The sequence below is a fragment of the Anopheles merus genome, chromosome 2R, assembly GCF_017562075.2.
Source record: "Anopheles merus strain MAF chromosome 2R, AmerM5.1, whole genome shotgun sequence".
Lineage (NCBI taxonomy): Eukaryota > Metazoa > Arthropoda > Insecta > Diptera > Culicidae > Anopheles > Anopheles merus.
In genome coordinates this window covers 53,222,466-53,239,642 of record NC_054082.1, presented here as the reverse complement: position 1 = coordinate 53,239,642, position 17,177 = coordinate 53,222,466, and the positions used below count along the sequence as shown (strand labels likewise).

The 17,177-nt window shown below is 38.5% G+C and overlaps 2 protein-coding genes across 28 annotated transcripts in view; both read left to right on the top strand.

Moving 5' to 3' along the window:
• The window catches only part of LOC121603733 (protein hairless-like), a 30,820-nt gene extending 28,331 nt beyond the window's left edge, over window positions 1-2,489 (top strand). For all 20 annotated transcript variants that reach the window (XM_041932905.1, XM_041932903.1, XM_041932901.1 and 17 more), the window contains exon 6: window positions 266-2,489. In XM_041932905.1, the coding sequence (XP_041788839.1) occupies window positions 266-294 (29 nt within the window). In that variant the 3' untranslated portion in view covers window positions 295-2,489. The remainder of the gene's footprint in view (window positions 1-265) is intronic.
• Window positions 2,490-8,153: 5,664 nt separating this feature from the next.
• The window catches only part of LOC121587778 (metastasis-associated protein MTA1-like), a 35,973-nt gene continuing 26,949 nt past the window's right edge, over window positions 8,154-17,177 (top strand). The window contains exons 1-3 of one of the 8 annotated variants that reach the window (XM_041904903.1): window positions 8,167-8,508; window positions 10,720-10,876; window positions 11,588-11,849. In XM_041904903.1, the coding sequence (XP_041760837.1) occupies window positions 11,822-11,849 (28 nt within the window). In that variant the 5' untranslated portion in view covers window positions 8,167-8,508; window positions 10,720-10,876; window positions 11,588-11,821. Of the gene's footprint in view, window positions 8,566-10,719; window positions 11,850-17,177 lie in introns of all 8 variants that reach the window. The other 7 variants (XM_041904905.1, XM_041904904.1, XM_041904901.1 and 4 more) reach the window with 7 other exon arrangements.

Here is a 17,177-nt window from a genome sequence, read left to right as displayed (position 1 = left end):
ATCGAATGCGTCTGTGGAGTTTTGTGGTGTTTTTTTTTTCTTTTTTTTTGTTTTTGTTTTTTGTTTTTTTTTTTTTAAATAGTTGGTTCATTTTAATCTGTTTGATGATTATTTGTATTGATGGTATTTTGTATTTGTGGCGTTAAAACATATTAGTTAAATCTTCGATATTTTCTCAATCAATTCAGTTTTTGGTTTTTAACATAGCTTTTGTGTATGTTTGATGCGTAATCTAATTTTCGTTTATTTTTATACAAATTTGCAGACGTTCCATTAAACCTGTCCAAACACTAAGAAAAAAATCAACATCAGCCAAAGGCGAATAACAAATACCAGCAGCAGCAACAGCAGCAGCAGCAGAAGGTACATCCGCAAGTGATCTGCATTCTTTTGTTGCGTAGATCGTGCAAAAGATCTGACGACTTCTTGTTCACTTGCTTAAGAAGCAAGTTGACCAAAACATCAGTAGAAAACGGGCACAAGGACAACAAGGAAGGTGGGGCATATCACGTAATGTTGGGTCCAAAATGAATGTAATGGAGTCGCTGTGATTATTCATTTTGTGGCAGGTATTACCTACCGATAAACTTTTGGTTAGGAATGAAAGCAGCACGAGAATCGCGAGCTACTAGTTTTAAGAAAACGGCATAAATTATAACAGCAACTTTTCAGACAAACCTTAGGCTTGTCCTTATTTTGTGCTACGGTACGGAAAGACTTAGCACCATACATGGTAGATAATGGAGCAAGTGAAGAGAGATAGAGAGAACATTTTGTAAACAAAAAAGAAACACTGGAAAGGAATCAACTGCATAGAGACATACTATTTTTGCTAAGTAACATTTAAAGGCCCGTGCTTGGTCGCTGGTGGGTGGGTGTGTGTGTATGTTGGCATACTCAATCACACGAAACAAATATCATTGGGTTTGCATGCACTGTCTATTTTACATGTATAATCATATTTGTTGTTTTACAACATTAAGAAAAACATCAAAACAAAGAGAAGGGCTTCAACTGTAGGAACAATGTAAACCGTTGGAAAATGAGAAGTTTTTTTTGTCTCATTACTTTGGCCATGAAAAGGTTTTTTCTATAAACTTGACCAATTTTTCGCTTTATTCAATTTTAAATATATTTATCTTTGAATGGCTTGTTTCCTTAGTTGGATATTTTGTTTATTGCTTTCGACATAGACATGTCTGATATTTATAGCAAATGGAGTCTCATAGCTCCCTGGGTTTTGTGTCCTTGTACTTGTGTTGAAGTATGCTCTGGGTAATAATTTAAAAATTGGTCGGAATCGAGTTTTAATTATTTGAATCAGTAATCTTGGCAAAGATGACAAATTATGTCATGTTTCAATGTTCCAGCGTTGTTGCAAGCTATACTATAATTTGCTGAGCGCATCATGTTCAAACGGCTATTGATGATATTGTAATGGTCTGTCTATAATGTGAAACACTTTGCGCTTTTCCGGTGTATATGCATTTGATGTTAGTGATACATGTGTTTGAAGTGAAAATGTAAACGATATTGCACAACAAAAAGTGAATGAGTACCACAAGCTGGTTGAAGTGAAAGTGGTGCGCACTTTTCCATCATGCAGTAGTTTTATCATGGTGAACTGGAATCTCACGTAGCAAATAACAAGAGAAAAAACGAAATTGAGTGTAATGAAAAGGATTTTTATTTTAGATTTGGACAGTATGTGAGAAAACATCCACAACAAACAAAAACTCTGCTATGTGGGTAGATGGGATTGTTGTTAGAAATATGAAACAAAAACAAAAATTAGAAATGTATTTTGTTCCATGCTCCTTGTCTTTTGCTACAGACTGAAACAAATAAATTGTAGAATATTTAGCGTGTGCACTATTTACACCATACAATTGGAAGAGACAAAACAGCGCATATAGAGATATTCATGATACTAAAACAAATAAACACACTCCCAAATACACATACAGAAGAAACCAGATATCGAACAAAGATAGAGGAAATATTTTTCGCTATTTTTATACAACCAATTTGATGGAGGCGACAGTTTATTATAGAACTATTTGCGATTCAGAAACGAGTACATTGAATACTATATATACAAAACTTTACAAACACATATATATACAATCACGTGTCCAAAGTTTAATAGAGAGAGAGAGAGAGAGACATTGATATGCTTATTGTATTGTCCTTAAGCGAAAGGAGAAATGTAAACCCGGAGATGAAGAAATTTTTTACAGCATTAGAATCGTCAAAAGTTTGATAAAAAAAATTAACCTCTTGCAAACGTGAACAAAGAACAAAATCTAGTAACAAAAACATATTGCGTGCCTTGGAAGAAAATGAAAACAAAACAAACAAAGAAACAAACAAACCAACTACATAAACTAAACTCAGAACACTAAGCTACTGGATATACAGACATACCGAGCATTGAAACAATCGATACAAAACAAGTTATATTCAGAACAGAACTTTGGAGAAAATGATAGAAAAATGTCACCGAACATATTAACTTATTGCAAATGGTAACTGTCGTGACGTTTTTACGGTAAAACGATAATTGAGCGGAAAATCTTTAAACAGGCGCCAAAAGTAATTTCGGTCGATGAATGGACAGAATCAATATTGTCGGGAGCTTTGGATAATGTTTTATTCAGTATTCAGCGAATAGCAAGGAGTTTCATTTCTTTTTCATGATCAATCTGGTATTCTTTTCGCACAATGTGAGTGTGAAATTGTTATAGATTCGTTCTTTTGTTTTCGTCAACCAATACACAATATTATCATGTTTTATACGCTAATTTGTTGGCCGATTTATGAACATGATTCTGTTTTGTGTTGTTAAAATCCCTTTTTTCATATTACGGATTGCTCTTATGATATTCAGGAGGATACTAATTCTCTGAAGTTTTGAGTATCGTCAGACCAAACTGCAGTAAAAGTCGTTCGTGAAACATTTTTGTTTTACTTATGATGCTTGTTATTTGTTACTCTCAGTGTGTGTTAATTGAACTGGCTAGCGCCAGTCTTTATACCATTGACACAGAATGAGACTAAATTTAAGCATGATAGTAGAGCAGCTAGGATATTATGGTTCATATTCCTTACACTTTGAAATGATTGTCGTATACAGTCTGTTCCCGAGTTACGCGGTTTCTGCGTTTCCGACGAATCCGCGTAACTCGAATATCCGCGAAAGTCGGTTTTTCACGTTTTTTGACTAAAATACTACTGATTACCCGTAGTTTTTTATTTAATTCAGTACTTTTATACACTTTATCATTTATTTGATATGATTCGTGCAGAAAATTCTAATATTTCTGGTTTTTCAGCGGTTTCAATTTGTTAGCAAAAATGCAATTTTTACCGAACTTGAAGCAAATTGTATCGATTTGACATTTAATTTGTCAAATTTAGAAAACCGCGTATCTCCGAATCCGCGTAAGTCGAGAACCGTGTAACTCGAGAACAGACTGTAGGGGAAAGCGGGGCAAAATGGGCATGTGGGGCAAATTGTGCATCCTCAATTTAAGCATTATTTCACTACAAAGATACTTTTCAATGCTCAAAATGTATTCATTGGAGTGTTCTATGAACACCATATAAGTTTCATAACCATTGCATAACAAATAACTAAGAAAAATGCAAAATGAGGTTTAGTAGCATATTGATGTAATTTTTGCCACTTCGAAAATAAGCTTAAACCAGTGTCGCAGGGATGCGTTGAAGTTTTTCATGATATATTTTTGAAGATATGATATTTCTTTACAATTTGTCTGAAGAAAGCAAGGCGATTGAATGCGTATTTTTACTAATGTAACTAATTTAGTAATGTAATGTAATGTAAAAATGATTCACGTGGGGCAAAATGGGCAGTTACGTTTGGGGAAAAATGGGCAGATGCTTTTGACATACGGCGCTTGGTGAGGCTATGGTGTTGTATTTGTCGCCTCAATAATGATAAGCGACACAGCTTCAAAAGATTCGAATTTGTAGATTAAAACGTGTAAAAACTGTTTTAATTTTAAAACATATTTTTGGAAGAATGTTAAGGGCTTTCCTGACCAGCAAAATAAAAGATAGAACGAAAATACATTTCATGAAACGTGCGCAAAAGCATAGACCATTTCCTAAGCGCAGTTGTTGTGGCCCATTTTGCCCCAGTGTTTTGACGTTTTACAGTTTGATTACATATGCCCATTTTGCCCCAGGGGTATGCCCATTTTACCCTGCGTGTCAAAATAGCTTCTCGTAAAACATCAACTTTTATTTTACATTGTTTTCATGATTTTAAGCTGTCATTCTATTTGGCAATTATAATCCATAGATAAAGGCTGGAGACATACAATAATGAAAGAATAATTGTGTTTTGTGGTATATTCAAAGGAATATTCAGTAAACAGCTTAACATGCCCATTTTGCCTCGCTTTCCCTTATGTCCAATATGAGCAAAATAACTTCAGTATGCTTCAGAAACATTGTTCAGCAATTTAGGACATATAGCCTTAGTAGCTGGTCCTAAACTAAAGAGGTTCGCAGTAAAACGCAACCACGGACTAGTGGCGGAGGGCCCAGGAAGCTGGACTCCGTGTACCGAACCGGGGTATAAACTCAAAAAGAGAAGAAGAAGAAGAAGTTCAGCAATTTAAATTATAATCACCTGATGCTCTTCATTCATTGACCAACAGTTATAACACAGTTAAAGTAGAAAATAATGTAAAACCGCGATGATTAATGAAGATGTAGGTGCCAAAAGTTGGATACACGTGGATAGAGATGTAATGAAACCTGGTACATCCTGATTAGATGGGGATGCGATCTCAATGGCTTTACAATTGATTTTATTCGTTCTTTCAAATCGATCTCTCACCAACTAACAAATCATCGTGATCAATCGTTTGAACGCGTAAACATTGTTGGTGTGAAGAGAGATCAAGATGAACGAACGATGCGTTTGAAGAAACGACACAATACGACAGTGGCGCACGATTCAGGCGAAGAAGGTTTCGATCAACTATAGATTTCATATTCTATCAGTCAGCTAATATTATCCATCGGAAACTCATCGGGTGTGAAACGGGACAGTAAAGTTAGGCTTCTTGTAATTAAATATGCATTTTTAACGAAACAAACGTTTGAAGACAACGAAAACGTCAGGACTCTACCGCACATTCCAATAGAAGTGTTTTTAAAACTCCTCGTCATCGTACAAATGGACAAGATTTTTTTTGTTTTCTCTTTTGTACAAATGACATACGCAAAACATAAATGAACACACAACTTCAACAGAAGAGGGTGAGATTAATTTTGTGACATGCTGCAGCTGTACTAATATTTGTCGCTTTTAAGGATCTCTCTATTCCTTATACTCTCTCTCGGCTATTTGTATAGATTGTAGCTCGCTTTTGCTCGGGTTTTGAAACGATTTAGTCGGTCAGCATTATGAATACAGTAAGTGCAAGTAAATAACTGAACAAAAACAAACAAACAACTTAATAGAACAACTCAAATGCAATTTCCTGCTGGCAACAATTACCGGTTTAACGATATCTAAGGGGACACACAGCGTACCATCGCCGGTTTGCTTTTCGGATGCGAGTTGCGCATTTGTTAATTTATCTTATTTATTTAGAAACTACGCAACATAGACTGGATACGACGAATCAGCTACTGAACGAAAAGTATATGCCCAATTTATATGCAACGGAAAGTAAGTGAGTAATACTAATGTGGCAAAAAAGCTCCAAAACACAACGAATCAAAAGTGCGTAATTAAACAACATAAAAATAGCAAACAAACCGACCCAGCGAAAAAGAAAAAATAAGCAAGAGGATAAAATTGGCCTTTTTTTGGTCATGGAAAAAAATGGGCTGAACAAAAAAATAACAAAAAACAAAAGGACCCGGCCACAGGTTGGGCTCCTGGCAAACGGTTTCACAAATGTGGTTTTACTCGTTGGCAGCGAAATGTTGATGTATTGTCGTGGTGGGCTTTTAGTGTATATTTTATTACTACTTTGTATCGTTGTGGGACTGATTGGAAACTGCTGAAATGTGGCCTGCGCCGGTATGGTGCAAAAGCAAAGCTTAATCTATGGTGTAAGGAAAAAAAACGGATAAGAAAAAATGTGTGTAGAATACTTGAAACACAAATCCATTAAGAAAAAAAAACGTGTAAACGTGACGGAAAAGGAAAACATATATTTAAGTGTAAAGAATGACGAAGAGAAATTAATTAGACGCTAAGAAGCAAATATTTGTACGTGGAACAAACAGAACAAAACCAACAAAACAGAAAACTGAAAGATTTCCTTCATTTTGTAAAAATCTACAATATATTGGTATATATTTCGAGTAAAAGTTACTATAAAGATTTGCAGTAAAATGTCATATATAAATATGAATTATATTATTATAAATATATGATTTAGTTTAACACATAAGAACGCATGTGTAAATGTATTGTATTCCGAGAGGCAGAGTGAAGATGGAGATACATGAAGGTTGAACAGATATGGAACAAATGAAACGTGACAAGAAAGCATCAATAATGATGGTACGGATAATGAAACAGTGTTTTATGTCGAATGAACAGGAACTCCACAGTACAAGATCAAATCAGTAAAAGAGGGGACAAAACAGTACGAACACAACAGAAACACATATTATGGGGAGCAGCATATACAGTGGGAACAAAACAGCATACATTCTTCCATAAATATCATAAATCATTAGCAGACAGAAAGAGTAGAAGCGTGTCATATGATCGTATAGAATGTTACTCGGAAACAGAACATGGGATTGAAACAGTTTGTGTAGCGAAAAGAACACAACATATGAAGTAATCAAAATAGTACGAAATAGATTGTTTTCATACATAATGACTCAGCTCTAGTTTACCCCGGTCCATTATTAAACCTAAAATATTTATGTTTCCCTCTTTGATCGCTAACTTAGCTAAAATATGGTGTTTTGATTCACGCAACTCAACATGCAAACAGTCACGTATGCTTAAAGATGGCATATAAATGGTTCCAAGAGATGGAGCGCTTCCTGCGTAACACAAAAGAAGAAACCTTTAAAGTTACAAACGCTTGAAGAGGAAAAGCATGTAAAGACAATTGATCGACACTGAACGGAACTGTAAGATTTCATTAGGATTTGTTTATTATTTTGTTTGCTTGTTTTTTTTTTCTTTCTTTTAATTCGAAGTCTCGCTCTTCGATTCTAAGTTATTGGACGCTTAGTTAGGTAATGAGCTCATTTCCTCGGAGAATTGCATTACTATGTTATTTAAGTCAGTTATTTCCAATGCTGCAATTCAATTCGTTGCATGATGTGTGAATCGGACTGGTTCTGGTCAAACTGGTCCTCCTGGTAGGGGCAGTGCACTTGCTCGGAACGATCGAAGCATCTGCATCGATATCGTAGGCGAATTACTCAGCACATCTGCGGGACGGGAGCGGAGCACACATTTGTAATACACAATTGGAAGATTTGTAAAGAGAAACAGACTCTAGCGGTGAGAACATACGTGAAAATTATAAAAAAAGCTTGTTCATTTAGACACAGAAGTAATAGTTGTACAGTATTTCTTTTTCCGTCAATTTTATAGCTATCGATATAAGTAAATTACAATTATTATCAACCGATAAATAAAAAGAAAATCAGACAAAACACTTCTTCTTATTTGGGCGCATCAAATGGTCATAAGCTGGACTAAGATGTTCTTACTTACTGTATCCTTTATAAAGTAATCGCGGGCCGCTCTGCAGGTTCTCGAGTGTTTGGAGACTTCAGACCTATGGGGCTTACAGTTAGCTCGGGCTATATGAGAGGACTATATGCCTGGCATATGGTTCGTGCATCGAAAGAAATAAAATAAGAAATATAAGAAAAAGCACTTTGTCGCTGTTTGAGCAGTTGTACCTGTTACGTTTAAACTGATAATGAAAGAACTTTTTCTTTCTCTTGTATGGTATGATTGGTAACACGGACAGCACGTCGGACAGTAATAAAAATAAACGGACAAAATCGAACATTTGAATGTTTCGTTCGAAACTGTCGGAACATTTGTGTTTTGTTACTTGGGAATCAGTTCGAACAACTGAGGATTCTGTCCGAAACGTCATGTGCAGAGCAATTCGCTGCTTGGGCCAGTTTCACCTTACCCGTGAATCAAAATGGCGGAGCTTGGAAAAAGCGAACGACGCGTCCTGCCGTGCGTGCTGCAGAAAAACAATTAGAAAAAAGTACGCGGGGATTCTATTGGGCAAGTGTGAGCGGTAAAATATCCCGTGTACTGAATCGTGTGCGTCGGGCGATCGACGGCGGGACAGATTGGACGCGTGAAATTACGGTACCCGGTACTTTTTTTTCTCTCTGCCGCAGCTTTCTTCATTCAGCCGTTTCGTGGTTCATTCTTGTGCCTATTTGTATTATTGTGACTTCCTCGATTGGTAGTGACGTTACGTACCGTGCGAATCAACCGGCTACGTTGATACGGTATGTATCGGTGTGCGTTAGCCGGAAGTGTGTGTCCGGAATTCCTCGCCGAAGAAAGTAAGCGTGGTTGGTGTTGAGATGTGGGAGAAATCGGAGGGGTACGGTGGACGCTTTCGCCACGGTCCAAATGGATCGCATTATCATAATGAACGGTAGAGTAGGTGAGGAACAGAGGTGGAAGAAGAGGAAGGGTGACTGTCGCGTTGGAGGCTTGTTCTACCTTGTTAAATTAGGTTCTCGCGTAGCGGTGGGTGAGATGTGAGTGAGTCTGACAAAGGAATAACGTGTGAAAAGCATTAGGGCGTCCGATGAAATTTCTGGTGCTTTCCACCAACCGTGTAAAATAGTATCAACCGTCCCAAACTCCGTTGCTGGTCGCCCAATAACGTTAATGTGTCTGGTATGTGTGTGTGTATCTGTGTGTGCGCGAATCGCGATAGCGCAAAAATGGGTTTTGAAGGAAATGCTACGGATTTTCTTAGCATAATCAATTCACCGCAAATTCGCGTAGCGTGGAGACGGAAATGTGCCAGAAGACGGGACGTGAGGAAATGTGTCCCGTGTTGCGGGGAAAGGGTCGAGAATCGAGTGCAGTCGGATACGCAAAGAGGAAAGTCGAAGGTTCTGTGTCGCGTTTCGGTTGGCTGATTCTCAACACATTGACGGCAGGAACGTCGATAGTTGTTGTTTTTTTAGTCAGGTTCTGTGCAATTTTGTGCTCTCAGTAAGCCGCCATCGTCAGCGGCGGTAATGAGAAGACGATGGTGTGCGCTCTGCAAAAGAGAGCAGCGCGCGACATAGCAGGCAAGTGCGTGCGTACGCGTTGTTTCAAGTGTAGCTATGGTTTTTTTTTAGTGATCGCCCCCTTCCCCTCCTGTGTTGTCGGTATGGCAATGGATATAGTAGCGGAGCAGCGTGTGAAAGCGAAACAGAGTGCGAGGAAGAAAAGTCGACAGAAAAGAAAAAAAGCCACACATAAGCCAACGATCAGCGAGAAAGCAGGAAGCGAGGAAACGGATGATTAGCAGATGCGAAGACTAGACAAGGGCAGCAAAGCGAGCAGCAAAACGTAACCTTAAAAAATCCCTTATCGCGCAACTGTCGGCCGGTCTTCTTCGGTTGGCTGTGTGGGGTTGTGCAGTATACATGGGCTCTTTTTAACTTTCTTGAAACCAGAGCGAGGGCTCCAATTCGAGCACACGCTGTACCCGTACACAAATACACACAGACGCGCGACAGTTATGCACGCATGAAGAGCAAGGTTCAATAATAGTGCAATGCGCTCTGGTTGATGTGTGCGGAATATGTCGCGAGAAATTAATCGGCCGATCGGCAGTCCAGTGTTGGTCCAGTGCGGGCGGTGACGATACGAGCGTGCATAGGTTATGTGCTTATGGGGATGAAAACAAGAAAACAAGAAGCGAAAAAGAAGCTTGATGATAAGCGCAACCTTTTTTTATGCAAGTTGGTTGGTGGATGTGTGCTAAAATGTGTACAATGTGTCTCGGCTAACTTGAAGATTTCGCTACAGCCCCTAGAGAACACGCAAAAGCGTATGTGTGGTTGTGTGCGGGGCAAAGAATACGAAGAATGTCATCTCGAAGACTATTCCAGTTATCACCGTTATCCGGTTTTGCCCTTTGGTGTTTCATTTTTGCACTCGCCGCGCTGGTTTGCTATGCATGTTGTGTGTGGATGTGTGTGCGCGCGCGTGTGTGTATTAATGTGTATGTCATTCTCGATGCGCGTCCACCGGTCGCGCGATGCCTACTAGGGCTTATGGACGAGTAGAGAGCAGAGGAAAAGAAAGAAAAGCAAGAAAATGTTACCCAAAGGTTTGCGTAAAAAAAGTATCCTGAGTGGAAATAACCAGGAAAGAGGATGCGCCGTAAGGGAATGTACACGCAAAGTTTGACGGAAAAGAAATGTTATCACCACTTTCGGTCCTCACAGATTTTGGTTAATATTCTTCCTCACAGTTACATGAACAAATATTTGCATTTTTAAGGTGATGATAAAAATGACTAATATTACGTGGGCTTATAGGGGGTTTGATTCATTTTAGTCTTTAGATTACGGTGTGCTGTGTGCAGTTTAATCTGTTTATTCATCAAAGCTTATGATTGATTAAGGAGGGGTGGGACAATTCACGAATGCGCATGAAAAGAACAAAATAGAAAAAAATAACTTATTTCATTCCTTTTATTTCAGAAAGCAGCAGTGCTCATGAAGGACATTAAAACGGGACACGGCCGGGAATTTGTTTGGGACAGGTCCCGTTTGAGTGCACAGTAATCGGGATAAAAACGCACCCAGGCGATCAACTGTTCGCTGCGTGCTGCGGGGAACAGTTGTTGACGTCATTACAGTGAGTTAACTTTGGGTTGTGAAAATCAAACGTTCATCAAACTGCTGCTGCTGCTGCTGCTGCAAAGCTTCCGATTGCTACGGAATCTCGAACACAGGTGTTTGCGGATGCTTTGTGCAGCATAAAAGCTTTCCTCATACACCTATGCTGGCAGAAAAAAACGTCACCAATTGTCAACAAGCAGCAGCGAAAGCGAAAAGAAAAAGTAGAGAAGCAAAAAGCACGACGAACGCGTAGGAAGTTTTGTGAGTGTGTCTCTACGTTGAGCTACCGATACGTGCGCGTGCGTGTGTGTGTGTGTGTGTGTGTGTGAGGGTTTTTTGTGTGTCTCGTCTCGTTTGAGGTAACGCTTGGTTTGCTGTTGGCGCTGTGTTGAAGAAGGAATCGCCAGGAGGCGCCATTTTCGGGGTTCACTTGCAGTGTAAATTAAGTACGGCCAAAAGGAGAGGGGCTTATCGTTGTGGGCGGGAGTGTGTCGTTACGAAGTGTTCGCCCCGCGTGCGTGCCTGTGCGCTAGTGAGAGTGTTGTGTGCGATTTTCACCGCACGGTGAAGAGGCCGAGTAGGAAGGTGCATTGTTTATGTTCGTGAAATCAACAGTAAAAAGGAGGGAAATTGGAGGTGGAAAGTTTGGCGCCGCTGTGTGTGTGTTGGTTTGATTCCCACAAAATCTTCGAGCTCTAGTGAGTGTTATTTTTCTCTTCCTGCAAAGGTGTGTTTAGAAAGGACGCAGAACCGGAAGAGCATCCAATTGCAATTGCCGAAAAAATTGTGCAAAAGAGACGAGAAACCGTTAAAAAGTGAACTTGCTATACTTTCGGCAGAAAAATTGGATCCACGGTGCTCCAGTTGGATTTTATTTGCTAAGCGCCTTTTGAAGGCGCTTTAGTGTGTGGGAGAAATTTTTAATTTTTTTACGGAAAAAACGGCTAAATAAACAACAACTATGACAACCAACATGTACCGTGTCGGAGGTAAGTAAGAGGGGTTCTTTTTTGCGGGAAAATCAGAAAATGGTATGGGGTACAATACCAGGGATCTCTAAACTATGATAAGTAGGGATTTTTTGGTGTAATAGTCTGCTAATAACTTAGAGGTGATAATTGTCGTTTTCTAAAACTATTTTTACGTACAAAATATCGTTTTATTAACCCAAGATTATAATTGATTTGAATATCAGACAATTTGGCCCGTGCTGAAATGTTTGAAGGCCCCTGGAGTAGAGAACTATACAATACTAATTTAATATTTGCCGCGAAAGATTTCGCTGAGGAAAGTACTGTCATTTTTCAGTACTTTGTTTTGTGTCGTCATAAACCATATGTAGACGTACATGCATAGAAAATCCTAACGCGTTAGTCATAGTTTTACTCAAATGTTTTTGACGATTGACGAATGTTTTAGTCATTGTGGCGTATGCACACCTACTAGAATTGTAGCTGCTCTTGCTTCGATGAATCGAATTGATAAGGAGACAATCAAAAAACTACATTTAATGTTTGCTCATTCACAAGACGCCAATACGTGAAAGATTCGAACAATATTGATTTCGCAATGAGATACTGTAATATTTGCATTATAATTAACAGCTTGCTTGACTGACGTTCGCCGGTTTTTTGGATTACTTTTTGAATTGAAATCAGCCATGTTTGCTTTACTTTATCATAAATAATGTCATATTGTCATTGGTGACCATCCTTGGGCTCTGAACTGTTCAATTATGGCATCTCCCAATCGTGAAGTACACAAAAAAAAAACTACTACAGGATTTATTCTACATCTTGTTGTCCGATGTATCCTTCACCTATTTGGAGTTTTCTAATTTAGGAATGATAAAAAGAACATTAATCCAAACTATCAATATTTAAAAATGCCACACACAATCAACAAGAAGATTGTGGTATAAGATACGAAATGAAAGTACAAAGTTGTTAAACTAGTCAAATATTAAAATAAAGATAAAGTTATTCAAAGTTTCCTGTAAGCAAACAAGCTTAAACATATGTATTTTGAATATTTAGATTTTTTTTTAATATTTAGAAAAATATCAGAATTAATAGATCTCCTAGGCTTTTATTTTAGAAAACGGTGTGGCTGACTGGTTCGATACAGCAGATTCTTCCCAAATTCGATCGAACGCATCAATTGTCGACGTGAATTGCGTGCAGACAAAAAGAGATGGTATTAAAAATAGAACCAATCTCGTACGCTTGTATGTGACTGCTTTTAAACATTCTGCGACCCCTTCTCCGATTTGTCTAAAAATTGCTTCAACGGTTTGTTGGGATGCAGCATTTGTCATTGTGCTTTGTTTTCTTTCTTCAACAAAAACAGCAAAAGAAATGGAAAAATCGCAGATATACAACTAAAGAAAGCAGGTGCTAGAGGATTTGTTGGGATCATCTACGATTCTTAAAGCTTCATGCTATAAACAGGATATGTTATAATTATTGAAAAGAGTTTCAAATAATTTATTTCATATCGTTTACAACTTTGCAAATTGAACTATGTGAAAAGAAGAGCAGGACTGTTTGTTTTGTTGGTTTAAGTACTCATTAGTCATTAGTCTGACAAACATAAATTGAACTTTTCGTTGGCCATCCATGTGTCGATTCTTTAATAATCTTTGTCGAGCAAAAAAAAAAAATAATACTGAAAGTTTATGCTGAATTAGGAAATAATTTCCTTCTGTTCCTTCGTGTTGTGTTGGCAAAAGTACAAAAAATCAGAAGACAATTTTCGGTGTTCTTAAAAAAAGCAAACCAAGAATGTTTTTTTCCTAAGATTTTCAATATATGATAATGATCACTCATGTTATATTGACTATGGATAGTTCTTCGTACCTTGCTCATTTTACAACAACACGATAAACTAACAAACTTTAACGGTAGGTCGTTTGGTATTCGATACAACAACGCTCAACCACTCACCCAGGGCAGGGAAATTGATCCACGTTGTGTTAGGGTACTCTCTTCTTTGTGCTAATGCTAAGACCTCCACCGTAAGATGGTCAGTAATGCTCGGGACTGGACAATGCTGTGTAAGGGCTTCGTTTTATGCGCCGCCATAACCGCCGATGACGGAAAGAAGAATAAGCGGGGTGGCGTCCCGGCTTCATTTCGTGTTTGCCTTTCCGTCTTTACGTTTCCATTCGCTCGGCGTTTGGTTTTTGCACTTCTTTGCCTCTTTCGATTTTTTGGGACTACCGCATGTTCTTTTCCTGCGTGACTTGCTTACTGCGCTTCTCATTCGGTTCAGGGTCAACAACTTTCCAACATAGGTTTGTGATATGGATAAAATAGGGGGAGATTACGGGTGCACCACTGGTCACGGGGGGAACAGTAAAGCGGGACAGGGGAAGAAGAAAAAGAAAAAAGGAGCATGAAGCAATGTGACGATTGGAACCGAAAGAATCTAGGTGTCGGGAAATGCTAATATACTGTGGGGATTTGGGAATGAAACATATTTTTAATGAGAATTGATATAGTGGAAGTACCGTTTTGCATGTTAGAAGCAGTTAATGTGAAAGCTTACGGAGATTTATGTGATACATAACTGTAGTATGCTGCTAGACGCAGCAATTAATTTTAACTTGTATAGATCCGATCGTTGGCGTACGGTAAAAATATCGAATGGGACGTTTTATTTTGGACAGAACCAACGACTCATTAATAAATAAGCTCCCTCACTGTAGGGTATGCTGTGCACGATTAACTTATTATTATTTTTGTTATAATCAGTATCGACTGGAACGAACCGCAGTTTAGTGGGATGAGCGAATCGTTCTCAGATGAGATAGATAGATAGAATGCAGCGGCGAGTGAACAGTAAGTGAACAGTAATCACTGACGTAGAGCATCAATCGACTGAGTTCATCGTCCCGCTGGGCTGGGAAATGGTTCGTTTTTGTGTGTGTGTGTGCTTGTTTTATCATCTTCGTAACGCATCCGTGATTGAGTTCTCGAATCTCTCAACTTCTCGGCTGAACAGCAATTCGGAAGCAGTGTGAAGAACATCAGTAGGCAGTTAGTTACACGGGCCTCTCAGCTATGGCTTCAGACTCCCAAGGTTTAATAGCGACGAATTAATGTTAGTAAGAAAATACATAATAAATATTACCGCAGGCCAGCAAATGGTGGAGCATTTAACACACTTTCATAACATTTTAGTTAGCCATCGTTCGAACATGATGAATGTAAAAATAATACGGATCGGTGGCTGGTCTGGCAGCAAACAAAGCAAAACATTCACATAGCAAAGTGACCGCGTATTGCAGACCCAATAGGCATCGACTGGGTGTTTGCTGGTTGCATGTTACGCAAGCAGATTTTCTTACACGTTGTGCTTATCGTTTGATTATTTTGTTGTTGTTGCAAAACTTAGCTTAATTCTCCCATACTATCGTCTGTTGTGACCATCGTGCATGTATCGGCGGATTGTTGTTCTTTTCTTGGGCTTGGGCCATTAACACAATAGAGTAAGAGGAAACATAGAAAGCTGACATACGGAGCGCAGAACATGGAAGGCCACGCAATGAAAGGCCGCAAAACAGTGCGATCGGTGTGGTTGCTTTATGCCGGTGGCCTCGTTGTGCGACTGAGTTCGATGTTCTACTTTCCGCTTGTCGCCAGTCAGTTATGCTGGCTATGCGAAAAACTTGAGCTTTGCTGCGTTTTGCTTGTACAATATATGATACCTTTTCAATCAATACAAACTCACGATGCGCTATTATGACGATTGCGTTTAATAATCCTAATTGTCTGACTTTTGGTAGTATCACTCTGCTATTCAGCTAAACACGGTAAATGCCTAAGAATGGAAAAATAAATGTATAGATTTCCACTCCAATTTGTATAGATTTCTAAAATGAAGTTTATAGCAGTCATACAACTTGATTAATTTATCTGCTGTGCATGTTATACGGTGCATTCTGACTTTCATTCACAGATCGTCGTATCAAAATGTTTGGTATCAAACTTAAACGTAGAATAGTGGTATAATATTTATGCGCAAAGTAGAAATCAGTTTGGCGAACTAAAAAGAAAAAATATTCGAGATGCAACTGTAATGTATAAACCAGTGCTGCAAAATGTCATGAGCGTCACGAGATTTTCACCAACGAAAACAGTAAACGTATGCTGTTTTCATATGATGAGCTTGATGCTCATTGCTGATACTCAATAAAAGTGTACCCATGACATGCCAAACGCGACATGCGAATTCTTGAGTCCAACGCAATGCTCTGACTGACAAGCTTAGCTTAATGCCGGCGCAAGCATAATCATATTTTTTTCTGGCTGTGAACAGTGCTGCCAACTGTTTGAGGCTCGCCTCTGACTCAGTAGAGCTCGTGACTCTGACATGATTTTGTTTCAGCCGGAATTTGTCATGACTATGTCAGTGACGTTTTGCAAAACTGATCACAGTAAAAAAAAGTCATGACATAGTGACTGACCAAGCGATGGTCGTAAAAATGTCAAGAAGCATGTATTGGTCACAACGACCGTTTTGAGTATCACCTCTGGTTATCACAATTGAGTACATGATATGGATTTTGTTTCAGTCAGATGTTTTTATAACATTTACAGTGACATTTTGCAGCACTGGTATAAACTCGTCGCGTGGTGCAGTCTTCAACTTATTGAGCCATAGTCAAGTCTTCAAAGTTATTGAGCTATAGTCTGTCATGGATTCAAGCTTTATATGGACCGTCCTCCTGTAGCACGGACTGATTATCTGGCTGCGTGGTACTCAATAAGTCTCGAAAGCCTATATTGACCGGAATGTCCGCGTAGGGTCGTTACGCCAAAAAGAAAAATTGGTGTTCCAATTTGAATACACTGTACGCTAAATATTTAACATTTGCTGCATTTTTGTTCCATTCATACCAAGCTATTAATGGTCACTCATGAATTGAAAGTAATCGTTAAAACGGCAGACATTAACTTTTTTTTTTAACCAATTCGGCACACGCACGGAAAAGTTAGGAGACCGCCAGCATAGCAAGAAATACAAAAGGAAATGTTCTCTTCAATTGAAATAAAAAACAAATATTTTAAATTAATTTAATTTTGATATATTCATGTTTGTTATTTGTTATTTTATTGTTTACAATTTACCGGACACCCGTGTGTATATGGCCTTCTTGTAGTGAAATTTTATTAATTTATCTTTTCAGTGATTATGCTCGCCCTTTTACAATGTGTCAAATGATATTTGAAATAATTAATTTATTAAAAGCCATTGCTATAGGTTTCTGCTAAAATTATTTGACTTAACAATCGTGGGTGGTGCAGGTTTTT